The sequence below is a fragment of the Clytia hemisphaerica genome, unplaced genomic scaffold (genome assembly GCF_902728285.1).
Source record: "Clytia hemisphaerica strain Z4C2 unplaced genomic scaffold, Clytia hemisphaerica genome assembly, whole genome shotgun sequence".
Classification (NCBI taxonomy): Eukaryota; Metazoa; Cnidaria; class Hydrozoa; order Leptothecata; family Clytiidae; genus Clytia; species Clytia hemisphaerica.
Window position 1 is genome coordinate 111,444 of NW_027104293.1, and position 14,710 is coordinate 126,153.

The window sequence follows — 14,710 nt, forward strand, 5'->3', positions numbered from 1 at the left end:
TATGGGCTCAACCCCAGCCGGTGTTGAGCCAAAGACTTTCAAAATGGTACTTGATGTCTTTCTGCTTGATGCTCAGCATATAGGAGAAAGATCAAGGGTAAGTGGAGCTATCCAGGGAGAAAAGGGTGACGATTTAAAGAGGAGCCTTCGGGAGAGACTTGCTTACTTACTCGCTAAAACCCATTTTAAAACCAGATTTGGTTTAAAGAACTACAAAATATTTTATTCTTGATAGGCGGTGGCGGTGGCGGAGGTGGAGGTGGTGGCGGAGCTCCTTCTCCCGAAATGGCGAAACTGCAAGCAACCGTCGGTGATTTAGCAGACAAGCTAGATGCTGTGAACGAGAAAGTTGACGGTGGGGGTGCCGGTATTTTGGGGCCACTTGCTCCAGGCGCTAAAGCAGGTCCAGTAGGTACCGAGCTAGGCAAGATGGGTGCAGCTATTCAACAGTTGGCATCAGAAGTTGCGGGAATGAAAGAAGCAGAAAAATCAAAGGAAGCTGGTGATATCCCTGGATTTAAAAATGATAAGGCGTTGAACCAAGCAACTAAGATTTTACTCGCATTACAAAAGAACCAGAAGCCACCGCTTCAACAAGTAAGGCATTTCATGTTTTCTAAAGGGATAATAAGATTGTGATTTAAAACATAAAGGATAAAATAAAATAAATAAGTTTAAAACTTAGGGTTGCAAGCTGACGGGTATGTGCCGCCCAACTTTCGACCCTCTGACTCTTAGAGGGACTAAAAATGAGGAAAAATAGGGAAATTTTGCGATTTTTACGACCCTTATCGGGACTAATTTGACCAAATTTTGATCTTTCAAGGGGCAAAAAGTAGAAACTTTCCTATTTTTCCGACCCTTAGAGGGACTGAAATTTAGGGTTGCAAGCTGACGGGTATCTGTCGCCCGACTTTCGACCCTCGGACCCTTAGAGGGACTAAATAGGAGAGAAAATAGGAAAACTTTGTGAGTTTTATGACCCTTATCGAGACTAATTTGACCAAATTAATTTTCGGTAAGTAATTTTCGACCCTTTATGGGAGTGAGATTTGATTTTCTGATCTTTCCAACCCTTAGTGGGACTTTGGAGGTCCAAAAAAGTTACCCGATGGCACATACCCTAACTTTCAGTTGCCTAAGTATACCCTCTCCCCAGGATGCTTTCACAAGCTCGGGACAAGCTGGAGTTTTTACAAGCTCTTATTTGATTTGGTTGGTCGTTAACCTGTAATAAAACAATTTTTACTTTTTCTAAAGAACGCGTCATCTCTGTTACTTTTAATGACCAATTAGTGAAGTATCTTATAAAAACTCCAGAACATCCCTCCCACAGGCTCAAATTAAATATCATCAATCTGACAAATATTCTTGTGATCTCTACAGGTTGTTGAAGGTTATTCACAAGCAATGAAAGCATCTGATCAACCGTCCGTTCCACCGGACACTGGTACTGCAGCTGCCATCTTGGCGACCGCTACTGTCAATCAAGCTCTAAATGCTATCAAGAACGCGGCAAAGGTATGTTCTTGTTTTTTTTGTTAAGTTTATTTCCCTATATACAGGGTGTCCCTAATTAAAGTATCGAGTTTGAACATGCGATTGAAGAAAGTTTTATGTGCGTGTTCACAAAATTGTATTTTAAGCTCTCCCTCTTTTTTCTTTGTCATTACGATTAATTTATACGTTGTAACTACCTTTTGTAATAAGCCTATGTGATGGAGAACGTTCTTATATTTTAGCGATAACACACACAAACTTTTCTACTCAATCGCATGTTCAAACTCGATACTTTAATTAGGGACACCCTGTATAGACCTTTTCATAAATTATGTCACGAGCAACGCTTACCTCGTTTTGGAAATATTTATGTTGTAATTTATTCCCAGAGGAGTTCATAAAAAGTCTACTCCATTTATAAAAGTAACATATAAAGACTCAAGGGATTTAACCATCTTGGTAATGGTTTCAACACAAGACAGTTGTTGCACTTCATCATATTTTATGAAAAGGCCTTTCAATTTCTAAAGTATAAGAGTAATAAAGAACAATGGAATTAGAATTTTAAAGTTAGAAGAACGTTAGAAGTTTCTCTAAATATTTCTTGTAACCTTTTAACGAGTATCTGAGTAAAGTAATCTAAGAAAGAGTCTTACTGGAGATTTTCTATTATTCTAATCAACTGGTACAAACTGGTGTAAAACAGAAGTTTGGAAAAATTTGCGGCCTGATTGAAGGTTTTGTTTTTCAATAAGAGTGTTTGTTTGCTTGCTCATCAATTTTATTTCCAAGCTTTTTCATATTGGATTGATACGGATGTGAAGCAAGATTGGTCAGAAGAGTAAAAGAAAAATCTTTTTTTTTGCTTATATCAGCATAATATAACAATAGGAAGACACTGTCCTGATATGAAACGGAAATACTTATGTAAAAATAAAACCTTTAACTTACCCGTTTTTTTTCAATCATCTTTCTAGGCAACAGGTCTTTCCGGTACCGCTCTTGGAACTGCACTGGCATCTGCACCGGTTGGTGGTAAAAAACCTGGTCCTGACGGCGCCTTGGCGGATTTAACCAAGCTTATGAAAGCTGCTTCAAAACCTGACTCTCCTGTTGATATTTTGGGCGGTGGTGGAGCCGGTGGTGGCGGCGGTGGCGGTGGAGGTAAGAAAGATTGAAACTAAATACATTGGGTTTCTCACCAAATCGATCTTATGTATTTCAAATCTTTTTAAAAGTTCATTCGAATTAATTCTTAAATGCATCCAAGGAGAGATACTAGCACTGACCGAACTTGACTTTCATACCAAGTTTCTCAATCCCGGCCAAGCAAAATCTTTGATCTGAGTTATTTGAACGTGGTACCCTAATGGCGGCACTACTCACTTGCAGTATGAATGCATCAGAGCGCTAGAGCCCGTTCGAATATTCGAGCAAAAGTCAGCTTAACGCTTTAGCATATCTAGGCTCAAATTTTAGAAAGACTTAAGCATTGGCCGAGCATGTGCTGAGCCTCATCAGTTTACCAAAATTTCAAAACACTATTACATAAGCATGACATAAACATATTTGAGGCTCGAAGAATTCATTTACGAAGCATAGTGAGGCTCGTAAAAGTTTACTCCATGCTATTAAAAAATTTATATCAATAACCTAAGACAATAACCTTTGACTTCTTTACTCCTTTGATTTGATTTGAAGTCAAAGGCAAAGATCAAACCATTTCTTTTGAGAACTTTAAGACTTGATTTATCTTACACGAATAGCGCGTAATAATAATGTGTTGCTTTTATTTTCTCAGGTGGCGGCGGTGGTGGTGGAGCTGGTGGAGGAAAACCACCCGGTGGTGGTGGAGGTGGTGGAGGAGGTGGCGGTGGTGGTGCAGCTGGAGGCCCCCCTCCTGGAGCCCCTGGTGGTCCACCCTTGCCACCCCTTCCACCTGGTATCCTCGGTGCTTTTGCACCTGGTCCCGGCACAGGTGTGATTGGTAGCATCCTAGGTGGGTTACTCGGTGGCCCACCTGTCGCCTCCCCTGCTGGTTACCTTGCAATGAAACCACATGGACCTATGGATGTGTCACCAATGGCTGGCCCAATGGCGCCAGCTTTAGGTGCAGGGATAGCAGCTGGTCTTGCGGGAGGACCTGGTGCAATGCCATTTGGTGTTCATGGTAACTTGGAGGGAGCTCTACACTCTCATGGAATTCCCCCTGGCCTGGCTGGTATCATGGGAATTTCAGGTACGAAAATTATTATGCAATTTTAGTTTCCAGACCATCTGTAAAAATTCCAGCTCATCCTAAGTCAATTGAATAATGATGAGAAATCAATTTGAGCATTTTTCTTCTCTTAAAATTGGATAAAAAATAGCATGTAACTTATACACGAATTCTATGAAATAGGCTAATTAAGAAACAGTAATAAGGGGGGGTTGTGTTTTTACGGTCTGACGGGACTGCCCTATTTCAGTACGGTATTACGGGGTTTGACAAAAATGAGACGGGAAAACGATATTTTAAAATTAGATGGTGACGGTATTATGCCGGTATTTAACCTTTACAAACCGGTGTAATGGTGTTATTATGTTTTTCAATTCTTGGGATTCCGGGATTCAGCAAAGATTATGACGGGAAAACGGTATTTTGAAGAGTAAATTAGCATCAACCTTTTTTTCCAACTTTTTCAAAAGGTTTCGGTGGTGACCTGAAGAATAAGATGGACCATTTGATGACAGGTGGTGGAGGAAGTTGGTCATTAGGAGGTCTTGGCAAGTTCGGTATGGGAGCTGGTGGAATAGGAGGCTTTGGAGGTGCTTATCATGCTATGACAGGTATGTGTTACATTAAGGGCAGAAACCTTCGCGGTTATTCCCCTTTTTACCGCAAAAGTTTCCGCCAAGTAAGAAATTACACGAGAAAAGTACACTTTCTTGCCTATTTTATACACAGTTTTCAGTGTTTGTGCATTTTTATCGCTTTTTTGCCACTGGTGATTTATATCATGAAGGAAGGAAATTCTGAGCATCGGAATGTGATGGAAGGAACGATGGCCGAAATGGTCAAGATATGTCCAGCCCCTCAAACCAGTTGCTCATAGCTCCTTCCAATGTTCCTTTAAGGTGTTACAAGAAGGCTGGCTACAGACCTCGTAAAAACAAATGAAAACATTGACTTTAACAAGCTACTGTATTTTAATTTCATTTTACTCATTTCAGTCTCCATAACTCGAACACGCACGGGGAACAAAGATTTGTTCGAGTTAAGGAAATTTTGAGTTATGTAGTAAGGTTTATAAAACATTGTTAGCTGAAGGGACTAAGAAACGAGTTAAGAAGACATTCGAGTTATAGAGGTTCGAATTAAAGAGACTCTACTATACATTTTGTTCGCTATTACAGGTTTGACCAGAAGTTTACAAGATAATCAACAACCTCTTCCAACACAAAACGTGAAAGCTGAACCAAAGAATGTCGTTTCAAATTTAGATGAACTTTTCAAATTTATCAATAAAGCTGGTATTATAGGACCACCCCCTGACGAACAAGATACCAGACAGGTTCGTTGTTTCTTCTTTGCTCAGAGAGACTTTTTTGAAAAATTGTCTTCAAATTTTGAAGAATGTCTTACCCTAAGAAAGACTTTTTTAACCATTTTTTCTCTCGAAATCAAGAAAATTCTCTAAAATTCTTGAATTTTCCGACCCTAAGAGGTACTACTTTAATTTTTTTTTGAATTTTGTAACCCTTAAAGAGACTCTGACAAGTGAAAAAAACGACCCTTATCGTCCGCACATACTCAGCACCCATTTTTTCCTAAGTACCCTCTCCCCCCGGGACCCTGACCACTTCATAACTCCTGACAAGGGCATAAATAAGGTTGACATAAGGTTAGCCAATCAGATTCATGCACTTCTATCAAAACAATGATACCACGTGCTTTCAACAATTGTTTAACAGCCAATAGAAATCTGCGACCAGATTTGGCATCTACAAAAATACCCAGCTATTCTGTTTCTATATTAATATTATTATTCGCTTTAACTAAATACTATACTTCGAAACCACAGGAACAAAGTAGACGGGTCTCCCAGCTAGCTCCACATCCGTGTCAATTCAATATTCAAATTTAATTCAAAAGGCAAACGATATCACTCTTTTTCAATTCTACCTTTGTTTTTCAGCACTTTCTGAAACCTAACACCATGGTAACTCCGGATGATCCAGAAGCTCTGGAAAACTTCGTCAAAACAAAAGTCAAGGATAAAGATACCAAGAAACTTCGTCAAGAAATCAATGAACTTTTTCAACCTCCTAGACCTGCTCCTGCAAAATCACTCACTTCTTCTAAAGCTAATGCCACGCTGACTCATAATGAATCTAGCGCTACCGCTGTTGGAGATGATAAACAGACTGTGTCAACTGCAAACAGTGCAGACCAACCTTTAAATGATAATGTAAATGGAGCCTTAAGTGAACAACACCCTACCGTAAATCAAAACGAACTAAAGAATATGTTCAGCAACATGCTTGGATTGCAGCAACCGCAACCAACCAATCAAGAACAAGCATCTCAAAAATCAACCAATGAGATTCCAGCCTCTTCACAAACAGCCAATCAATTCGCGACAAGTAGCGTGTCTACGTCATCAAACACAGCACAAGATCCAAACGCGTTACCTAATGATTTCGCTAAACTTTTAGCCAATGCTGGTGCACATAATCTTTTACAAAGCTTACAACAACAACAAGCTGATACGAGGTCAACACAAAATACGTTACAAAACTCTTTAAGTGGCTTAGATACTCAAGCATTGACGAGACAACTTTACAACAATGGATGGATGAACCCAACCAATAATATTCAGAATAATTTACAAAACAATCCTGTCTCCGAATACATAACACGTGCTTTAGCAAGCTCAGCTCAGTCAGCTGCAAAACGCGGGCAAGTGTTAAATTATCAACCCAAGACGCGGGTTGAAGACTACCAAAACGCGTTTGTCCGAAATTTTTTTAAATCTGCACATGCGCACGAGGTTATCAAGCCTGTACGACGTGAGGAGTTGAGTAAACGAGGAAACTCAGATAGATTTACGGGTGTCAAGATCAAAGTTCTTGAAAGGAGACGATCTAATATTGCTAATCAAATTCGAAACTTGCGAAGACATGAAATATTAAATCAGTTGAAAACATTGGATGTGGTTGGTACCAAGCGAAATGTCCCTAACTGGTAAGTATTCATTATATGCACCATTTTAATGTCTTTCACAGACGCAGCGATCTGGTTCTTGAAGTAGGAAAAATCGGGGAAATTTTGACGCATTTCTTAGCATAATTCGAGTTTTTGTCATCATATAAAGATTAAAATTTGCATAAATGTCACTTTTAACGAACAAAATACACCAAAATTATTATTTTCCGAAAATTGTATTGACTGATTTTACGTCACTTACAATCAATCAGCTGTTCGATCCGTGATGTAAAATCAGAAGATATTACAATGAATATATAATATGTATATCATGAATAGCTGGTTTCTCTTGATTCAGATCTTATTGCTTTATTGCATTTATATGCTGCGTCTAACGTTTCATGGTTACAAATTTTAACATGTTTGCAAAGTGTTGTGTTGAGCAGTTTAGGAGAGCTGACATCATAATTTTTTCTAGAAAAGAATCTTCAACCTTTCTCAACCAAAACAAAGTAAAATCACAGGAATGACGGATTTATCTAGCTGATCGTTCATTTTTTTCATTCGACAATTTTCCGAGATCAGACGAAAGATTTTACACTTGCAGTCTTCATAACTCGAACCTCCATAACTCGAATGTCTCCTTAATTGTCGAACAAGTTTTCTGGTCCCTTCAGTCAACAATGCCTTATAAAACAATTTACATAAGTAATTTTTTTTTGATTGGGCCAAAGTTTGCTCCCCGTTCGTGTTCGAGTTATTGAGATTCCCATTGTATTTTAAGTGTGGAAAACATTTGATTTTCTTTAGGCGCGATAGAGATGGTTCCATTGAAGCCAAAGAAGAAATGCATGATGCTCATGATGAAATGGATGATGATGGTGATGAAAAATTTGAAGAAGCTTTCCTCAGGAAGAAAGACCATTCACAAGACCAAAGGGTGAGAAACTTTCTGATTTTTGCAACCTTTAGAAAAGAGATTTTGGAAGGTGAAAAAACCGACGATAGTCCGCGTGCGGATCTTTACAGCAATTAAGAGAAGGGTCAAGGGTAAGTAGAGCAGTCCAGAGATAAAGAGTAGTGCCATCCCCTACCTTTGGGTAAGAGGAGCCTTCGGGTCGCTTTCAACTGCAGTCGCAAACTTACCGTGAAGTCGGGTAACTTGCATAAGTGGGGGGAAACTTGCATATCCATAAAATGACTGACCATTCAAAACAGCAAAATTTCAAAACAAATGAGCTACATAGCTCTGCTTGCAGCTCTACTCTACCATTTTTGTTTTGATTTAATTTTGTATTTTAATGACCAGACAAGTCATTCATTTAAGGGCTATGCATGTTTGCCTCCACTGATGCAAGTTACCTGATTTAACGGTACTTTATAAAAACATTAATTTCCATCCGTCCACAGGATAATGAAGAAGAGAGAGGACGTCATTTCGAAGAGAAGTCAGAAGTACGGGACGACGAAGCGACGAGGAGACATGATATGGATAATCCTGTTGATTTGTTGGCTTTTGAAGAAAGAAAAGCGGATAGGGGAACTGGTACGTAGCGTTACTTGTTTGATAGTCACCAAGCTGGCACACAACGTTGTTTTAACGTCTAACTAGTGTTCAGAACGTTAGACGTTGAGATCTGAACCGCTATGAAAGAATGGGCCTCGCCTTCTACTGTAGGCCGCTCATCACGACTGCCCCCTCTAGGTATGGCCCATTTTTTCATAGGGGTTCAGATCTCACTTTTTATATCACTAGATTACGTCATAATAAAGGTTTGCGCGAACAAAAAAAAATTGAAAGAAGTTCTACTTTTTGCATCCATTACGTCAATTTCGACAAATGGAATTGCTTCGTTTTTCAACCGACCAATGACCTTACAAAAACGTCAAAAAGTTTTCACTCATGTATGTCTCGCGAAAGTAGAGACCGGCCATTAAATATACCAATCTGTCTTCATAGGTAATGGTAACAAACGGAGCAAGAAAGAGGAAGACAACAGTGACGATGGAGATGCAGACAACAAAGATTCGGTTGATAACGATGCAGATGTCACCTGGCGAAGACAAGCAAGTAAGAAAAATTCACGTAAATGAAAAAAAACATTCGTATTTGCAGTATTTTAGCAAATTAATCATAATCTGAAACGGGACTCTATTTAGCTTCTTATGCTACCACCTTCCTGATATGTCATTTAGAATCAGAATTTTTTTAATTCAAGCAAGTAAGCTGGACCAAAGAAAATTCTGATTCTAAATGACATATCAGGAAGATGGTAGCATAAGAAGCTAAATAGAGCCCCCGTTTCAGATTATGATTAATATAGTTAAATCACTTTATCGCTAAGACCATGTTCAGACGTTACGGTTCGCCGTCTCGCTCCGATATGATTTTCGCTACGCAGCGAGTGTGTTCATGGTTTCGGAACGTTTCAGAGACAGAAAACGGAGCAGTTCCGTTCCGATGAAAAAAGTGGAGCGAAACCGTTTCGATCTGTTTTGCTTTGTAACGTCTTCTTTTTTGACGTTCCGAATTTTGACGCTCAGGCTTGTTTCGGAACCGTATCGGAACGGAACGGAACAGAACTGTAACGTCTGGACATGATCTAAAAACGTACGCTAACATGCACATTTACTTTTATTCTTAAACTCACTTCTTCTTACTTGAACAGAGAAAGCAGCCAGAGCCCACAGACGGTATGGTTTAGAAGACGAGGAACACCACCATAACGCTACATTTGAACACAGTCTGACGGAGAAACTTCTAGATGCTGTTCTCAGTGATAAGATAGGCCACAAAGATGAGCACGGTCATGAAGTGAATTTAGGTAAATTTTATTTGTTTTATTTGAAAGTCTTTTTAAACTCGAAAAATCTAACTTTTTTAGATTTAGATTTAATTTAAAGTTCCAACTTTAAATGCAAGTATCTCAGCTTTGGAGCAATCTAAATAGATCATGATTGGGTTCGTTGGAAAGCTCTTTTTATGCTCTATCTTTTCAGCGTGCCAGATCTTTAAATTAGGTCCTCAAAAAGGTTACGGCAGCCGAAAAGTATCGTTCCAAATGGAGCGCGATTAGCTGGGGCTGTCCTGAAAGAGTTAAACCTTTTAATCAGAGTGGAACCACAGATTTCTGCTGGTACACAACGTTGTTTCAACGTTTATCTAACGTTCACAACGTCCATATAACGTTAGATGAACGTTCAAACAACGTTGTGTGACGGCTGGGATTTCTGTAAAGCCCGAAGGACTTGATGTCGTGCTTTAAAGCTTTTCTAAGCAAAAACAAAGTGAATATCGCAAAAAAATATTATTTCTTTTGTTTTCGAAAATCCGCTAAGCTTCTGATTGGTCTAGCGCTGGAATTCTATTGTCACTTGACCTCGATAGGATTTCTTACCGAAATATATGACACACTTTCCAGCCAAAGCACGCCATCTTTTCGGGCTTTATAGATCTGTGAGTGGTACTCTAAGTGGTACTCTATGGTGGCACTACTCAATGTTGGTAAATAAATTTTTGAACGGAAAATTTTCTTAAAATACAAATTGACCCACATTGAATAGTGCTCTCATTGATTGGGGTATCACTTTTCTAAAAACACCAATTGAAAATGGTGGTTAATACTTATTCCAGGTTATAATCAGTGGTTTGTTTCAAAGCTTTTTGAGATTTTTGTTACATCAGAGATTTGGGAAAAGAGGATAAGAATTGCGCTATTCAGCTATAGAAATATAGGCTAGGGAACCTTTTGTTCTATTGAAATATCTGCGCCCGATCGATTGTTTTAGTTCTGAACCAATCGGAGCGCTTGATTATACTATGCGCACAAGACTAGAAGTACAAACAAAAAATGGCAGCCGTGGTTGATATCGAAAGTGAAATAAAAATATTTTTAATATCGGGTATTTTGGTATTTTTTTATAAGCATTTTTCATTTTGGACAGGGCGGATACAGTGTTAGTCGAGCCAAAAACTTTCAGTTTTAGCCAAAATACTTTCCTCAAGGAATGCTCGAACCAATGTCACATATTATATTGTAGAAATAGAAATAATTACTAGTGAAAAGATTTAAAATTCATTGCATTCAAAACAAACGAAGCTGGTAAAACTAATATAGTTTTTCATTACTTCTCGGGCTAAAGTGTTTTGACAATCATATAAAAAGAGCTAGCTAGGTTGAATATTAAAACAATGAAGGAGAAGGGAAAGAAAAAAACAGGACTAAAACAATAGCAATTCATGATATCAATGACAAGAAATCAAAAATATCATGAATTTTTTTGTAAGAACTTTTTGAAGTTTACACAACAAAGCGAAAAATAATAGCAATATAATACAAAACAGTAGCATACATTAAAAACAAAAATTATATAAAAATCTTTATTTGGTCGCGTTTGTTGTAATAACAAAAAATAATAATAAACTGGTTAAATTTCTGGATTAATTTTTTGATTCTTGTTATGTCAATTTTATTTGTCTTATTGCTTCCAAAAAGTTACTTAAATAATTGCAAGAAAATTAATTACAATAAAAAAACTTTGACTTGATGTTGTGGGAACAGCGAATTGAGACGAGTCAGTACGTGACGTGTTTGTAACAGTGCGTTCAAACTAAGAACAAAAGAAAATTCTTTGGTCACAAATCTTATCAAAACTTGTACAAAATCAAATCAAGAATTGTCCTCAATCTGATAAAATAAATATTCACAAATCTCAGTGAAAATAGAAAATATTGTTTGACAAGCCAAATATTCTAAGTCTAGAAAATAGGGCAAAAATATCAAACTTAATAAAATGAAATATTATCTTACCAGCGTGCGACTGCATAAATGCTGTGTATAAAACGTCTCAAGAACACTACACCACAATTTCAAGGTGACAGTGAAAAGTTATCAATATTGTTCATCAAACATAAAATCAAAGACAAAAAATGTTGACATCGTCAACTCTCAACAACCTTATCTCAAGTTGCAAAAAAAGATTCCGTTCTAAAGTATAAAAAGAATCTAACGCCTACAAAAAATTAATAGCTTTCTCCATCGTATGGTCATTAACTTGATCTCCAAATGAAAGTCATTAAATTTTTATCGAGGCTCTCCCATGGAGAGCAACAACTTCGTAATTACTTTCCCTTGAGAATTTGGGTTTCATCGATAATTACGTTTACTCACTCGACACTCCCCACCATGAAACAATCAAAGTTCGAAAGGGTGTGTCAAAACAACAACAATTTTCTCAATACATAAGTAACTCTGACATCGTCAGAACCCAGTTGTCGAACATCACCAAATTGAAATGAATGTTGATCGTCACGAAATTGAACGAGTGTCGCAGATCACGAAATTGAACGAGTGTTGCACATCACGAAATTGAACGAGTGTTTGCACATCACGAAATTGAACGAGTGTTGCACATCACGAAATTGAACGAGTGTTGCACATCACGAAATTGAACGAGTGTTGCACATCACGAAATTGAACGAGTGTTGCACATCACGAAATTGAACGAGTGTTGCACATCACGAAATTGAACGAGTGTTGCACATCACGAAATGAACGAGTGTTGCACATCACGAAATTGAACGAGTGTTGCACATCACGAAATTGAACGAGTGTTGCACATCACGAAATTGAACGAGTGTTGTAACATCACGAAATTGAACGAGTGTTGTACATCACGAAATTGAACGAGTGTTGTACATCACGAAATTGAACGAGTGTTGTACATCACGAAATTGAACGAGTGTTGCACATCACGAAATTGAACGAGTGTTGCACATCACGAAATTGAACGAGTGTTGTACATCACGAAATTGAACGAGTGTTGCACATCACGAAATTGAACGAGTGTTGCACATCACGAAATTGAACGAGTGTTGCACATCACGAAATTGAACGAGTGTTGCACATCACGAAATTGAACGAGTGTTGCACATCACGAAATTGAACGAGTGTTGTACATCACGAAATTGAACGAGTGTTGCACATCACGAAATTGAACGAGTGTTGCACATCACGAAATTGAACGAGTGTTGCACATCACGAAATTGAACGAGTGTTGCACATCACGAAATTGAACGAGTGTTGTACATCACGAAATTGAACGAGTGTTGCACATCACGAAATTGAACGAGTGTTGCACATCACGAAATTGAACGAGTTGATCACCAATGAATCTAAATAAACTCAGCTTCAGAGAAGTTATCATAGGTTCTCAACATAGGGACTTCATGCATAACGTTGGCTTTGCTCAGTCAACGATATTGTAACATCACCGATGTCAAATTTGAATGCCTTGTAACGTCGATGTGAAGCGTCGACGTCATCTTGTAGAAATCACGAACACGAGTAGTATCAGTAGTATGTACAGTAATGAAAATAAGTAATACATCACCTGGAATAGCTGCAACGACGAAATCATCAGTTGCTCCAGTGGAAACGAGAGTCAGCGAGTGCAGCCATTGTACCGAGCTCTTTCATAATGTCAATCTCATCAAACGATCTGATGAGAACGAGTGAACGAATGGCGCGTTTGGTGAGTCGAAATGCTTGTTCCTGATGGTTTTTGTACTTGACAGTTGCTTGTCTGATGACATCATCTTTGCCCTTGTGGACACTGTCAATCATCCCATATTGATAGGTGTTGTTGATGTTGGATTCGTGCTTGAGAAATAGCACGATATCTCCTTTTGATGGTTGTCCGTCTGAAGTGAACCACTTCTCCTGTGACAAAAGCTTGGGTACATGAGTTGACAGCCAAACTTCAAACCATGCGTCGAAACATTGTTGGTTGGCATCCAAGATTTTGTTTGGGTGAATTGTTGTTAGCATCTCTCCTTCAGGGCTTCGCTCATTGTTTCGTCCTAAGCGAAGTCTGTTTGGGGTGAGTAGATCCATCGACTCGAAATCTGAAACTTCATTTCTGATCCCAATAGGTTGATTGTTGATGCAATTGGCAATCTGAGAGGACAAAGTCTCCCATTGAAGCAATGATAAACGTTCATTGGAGATGCTTCGTTCTAATGACTTGTTGATTTCTTGAATTCGTCTTTCCACTTTCCCATGGAAATTATGGCCACCTACTGGACATGAGTTGAATTCGACTTCCACATCTTGATGTAGCTGATTCACAGTATCCTTGAATTTCAGTCTCATATCTTTGCAACCCTTGAGCAATTGACTTCCTTCGTCACAGTAGAGGGTTTTTGGAAAGCCTGCATCACTGGCGAAACGAATGAAGGCTTGTAAGAAAGCAGGTGTAGAATAATCGTCCATGACTTTAATTGAAGTTGACGAGGTAGTTGAGCAGCAAAATACTACAAGCCAGATTTTGATCGTGGCTCGTTTGTTGTGTGGAGAGAATGCTTTGTATGGACCCGATAGATCAACTTGACACATGTAAAACGCAGGAGCAACAGTGAGTCTTGAGCTTGGAATTGGACCCATAGCAACTTCGATAGTTTTCTTCTCAAGGTACCTGCATCTAGGACACGATCGTTTGATAGCTTTGATGATTGATCTAACTTCCAATATGTAAGCATGTCTGAGTACGGCTCTCAAAGTTGTTTCTATTCCCCGATGAGAAGCATTCTGGTCATTCCAGTGTACGTCATTAACAATGGCGTATGCAACAGGTGAGTGTTTATCAACCAAGGGGACGCAGAAGCTTGTGGATGAGAGATCTTTCATTGCCTTTGTAAATCTTCCGGTAACAGTGATGTCATCACATGTTAAGACTCTTCCGGTGTAAATGAGAACTCCATCTTTCATCCTTGAAATCTTCTCATACTTTTTCTTTGGCAGAAAGTGTTGAATCTCTGCCGTGCATTTCTTGAAGTAGTAAGATTTGGCTTTGTCAGTGTCAGATGTCGATACAACTTTGCACCATGGGTGGGACTTCAGTTTGGAAGGATTAACTTTACGTGAAAGGATCTTGCGGATGAACTTCATAACCATTGTCATTAGCCTGATTACTTTGCTGTATGAGTGTTTGTTTGGATCAATGATATACTGTAAAAAATCG

General features: G+C 38.6%; 1 protein-coding gene across 1 annotated transcript in view; it reads left to right on the forward strand.

Moving 5' to 3' along the window:
• The window catches only part of LOC136817172 (uncharacterized), a 71,071-nt gene that overhangs the window by 20,902 nt on the left and 35,459 nt on the right, over nucleotides 1-14,710 (forward strand). The window contains exons 18-28 of the mRNA XM_067073507.1: nucleotides 236-597; nucleotides 1,387-1,521; nucleotides 2,478-2,664; nucleotides 3,302-3,739; nucleotides 4,189-4,329; nucleotides 4,897-5,054; nucleotides 5,679-6,727; nucleotides 7,499-7,628; nucleotides 8,099-8,234; nucleotides 8,649-8,759; nucleotides 9,358-9,513. Coding sequence (XP_066929608.1) covers nucleotides 236-597; nucleotides 1,387-1,521; nucleotides 2,478-2,664; nucleotides 3,302-3,739; nucleotides 4,189-4,329; nucleotides 4,897-5,054; nucleotides 5,679-6,727; nucleotides 7,499-7,628; nucleotides 8,099-8,234; nucleotides 8,649-8,759; nucleotides 9,358-9,513 — 3,003 coding nt within the window. The remainder of the gene's footprint in view (nucleotides 1-235; nucleotides 598-1,386; nucleotides 1,522-2,477; nucleotides 2,665-3,301; nucleotides 3,740-4,188; nucleotides 4,330-4,896; nucleotides 5,055-5,678; nucleotides 6,728-7,498; nucleotides 7,629-8,098; nucleotides 8,235-8,648; nucleotides 8,760-9,357; nucleotides 9,514-14,710) is intronic.